This window comes from Sapajus apella, unplaced genomic scaffold (genome assembly GCF_009761245.1).
Source record: "Sapajus apella isolate SASKATOON/1434 unplaced genomic scaffold, GSC_monkey_1.0 scaffold14035, whole genome shotgun sequence".
In the NCBI taxonomy this organism is placed as follows: Eukaryota; Metazoa; Chordata; class Mammalia; order Primates; family Cebidae; genus Sapajus; species Sapajus apella.
This window is the reverse complement of record NW_022450956.1, coordinates 1-1386: the sequence shown is the minus strand read 5'-3', so window position 1 is coordinate 1386 and position 1386 is coordinate 1. Positions and strand designations below refer to the sequence as shown.

The 1386-nt window shown below is 53.0% G+C and overlaps 1 protein-coding gene across 1 annotated transcript; it reads left to right on the top strand.

The window, feature by feature from the left end:
* Positions 1-6: 6 nt before the first annotated feature.
* Positions 7-1379, top strand: LOC116548520 (myosin-6-like; the record flags this gene model as incomplete). The annotated part of the gene is made up of 3 exons (XM_032273939.1): positions 7-69; positions 684-926; positions 1108-1379. Coding segments are annotated over exons 1-3 (566 nt in total), but the record flags the coding sequence as incomplete, so codon positions are not given.
* Positions 1380-1386: the final 7 nt, after the last annotated feature.

Below are 1386 nucleotides of genomic sequence, written 5' to 3'. Positions count from 1 at the left end.
AAGGAGCTGGAGGAGAAGATGGTGTCCCTGCTGCAGGAGAAGAACGACCTGCAGCTCCAAGTGCAGGCGGTGAGGGTCCTGGGCTACTGTTGGCTCTTCTATCCTGCTCTGCCTTCGCTTCCCACAACCCTGCACCTCCCTGCACAGGGACTTACTGTCTTGTTCCTTCAGTCAGAGGACTCTGGGATCAGTACTTCCAAAGACCTCCAAAGAGGTCACTCAGGAGGAGGAAAGGGAAGAGGGAAAAGAGCTGACTTGAAAGCACAGGCTTTCTACTTGGGTTCAACCTAGATCCATAGCTTAATAATTTTGTGACCTTGGACAAACCATCCAGCATCTTTGAGCCTCAGTTTCCTCTAGACAGGGAATAAATCTGTCCATTTCATTGGGCCGTCATATGTAAGTGCTTGGTGTCAGCAAATGCAGTTCCCTCTCTTCGATGGAGGAGACTAGAGGAAGAGGTCCAGATGAAGACTTCTGGTTCCTTTCCTCTCTGCTCCCCTCCCCAATGTTCCCAAGTCACACTGCCCTAAGAATCTTCTCCCCACACTTCTGAAGCTCTTGGCAACTGGGGATATCCTAGAGTTCCCCTCCTATTTGAGGGATGTGCCTCTCCCTCCCTCTACTTCCAAAAATGAGGACCTTGACCCCCGAACAGCCTCCCCTCTGTTTCTTGCCCTCAGGAGCAAGATAACCTGGCAGATGCTGAGGAGCGCTGTGACCAGCTGATCAAAAACAAAATTCAGCTGGAGGCCAAGGTGAAGGAGATGAATGAGAGGCTGGAGGACGAGGAGGAGATGAATGCTGAGCTCACTGCCAAGAAGCGCAAGCTGGAAGACGAGTGCTCAGAGCTCAAAAGGGACATTGATGACCTGGAGCTGACACTGGCCAAGGTGGAGAAGGAGAAACATGCAACGGAGAACAAGGTGAGGGCAGCTCCCTGTGGCTAGCCCAGGTCTCCTCAGGACTCCCCGACCATACTGACCTTGACCCAGGCTGGCCACTTGGCATCCAGAGAGCAACATGGTCCTTGGCATGGAGCTCCCCATAGGTGGTACCAAGCTGGTGACCTTTGAACCTAAAGGAGACGGGATTCTTGGTCGGCAGGTGAAAAACCTGACAGAGGAGATGGCTGGGCTGGATGAGATCATCGCCAAGCTGACTAAGGAGAAGAAAGCTCTACAAGAGGCCCACCAGCAGGCCCTGGATGACCTTCAGGCCGAGGAGGACAAGGTCAACACCCTGACTAAGGCCAAAGTCAAGCTGGAGCAGCAAGTGGATGATGTGAGTACATTGACAGTTGTAGGGCCTAGATATGCCATGTCCATCTGCGCCCAGAGGGGGTGTGTGTGTGTGTGTGTGTGTGTGTGTGTGTGTGTGTGTGTG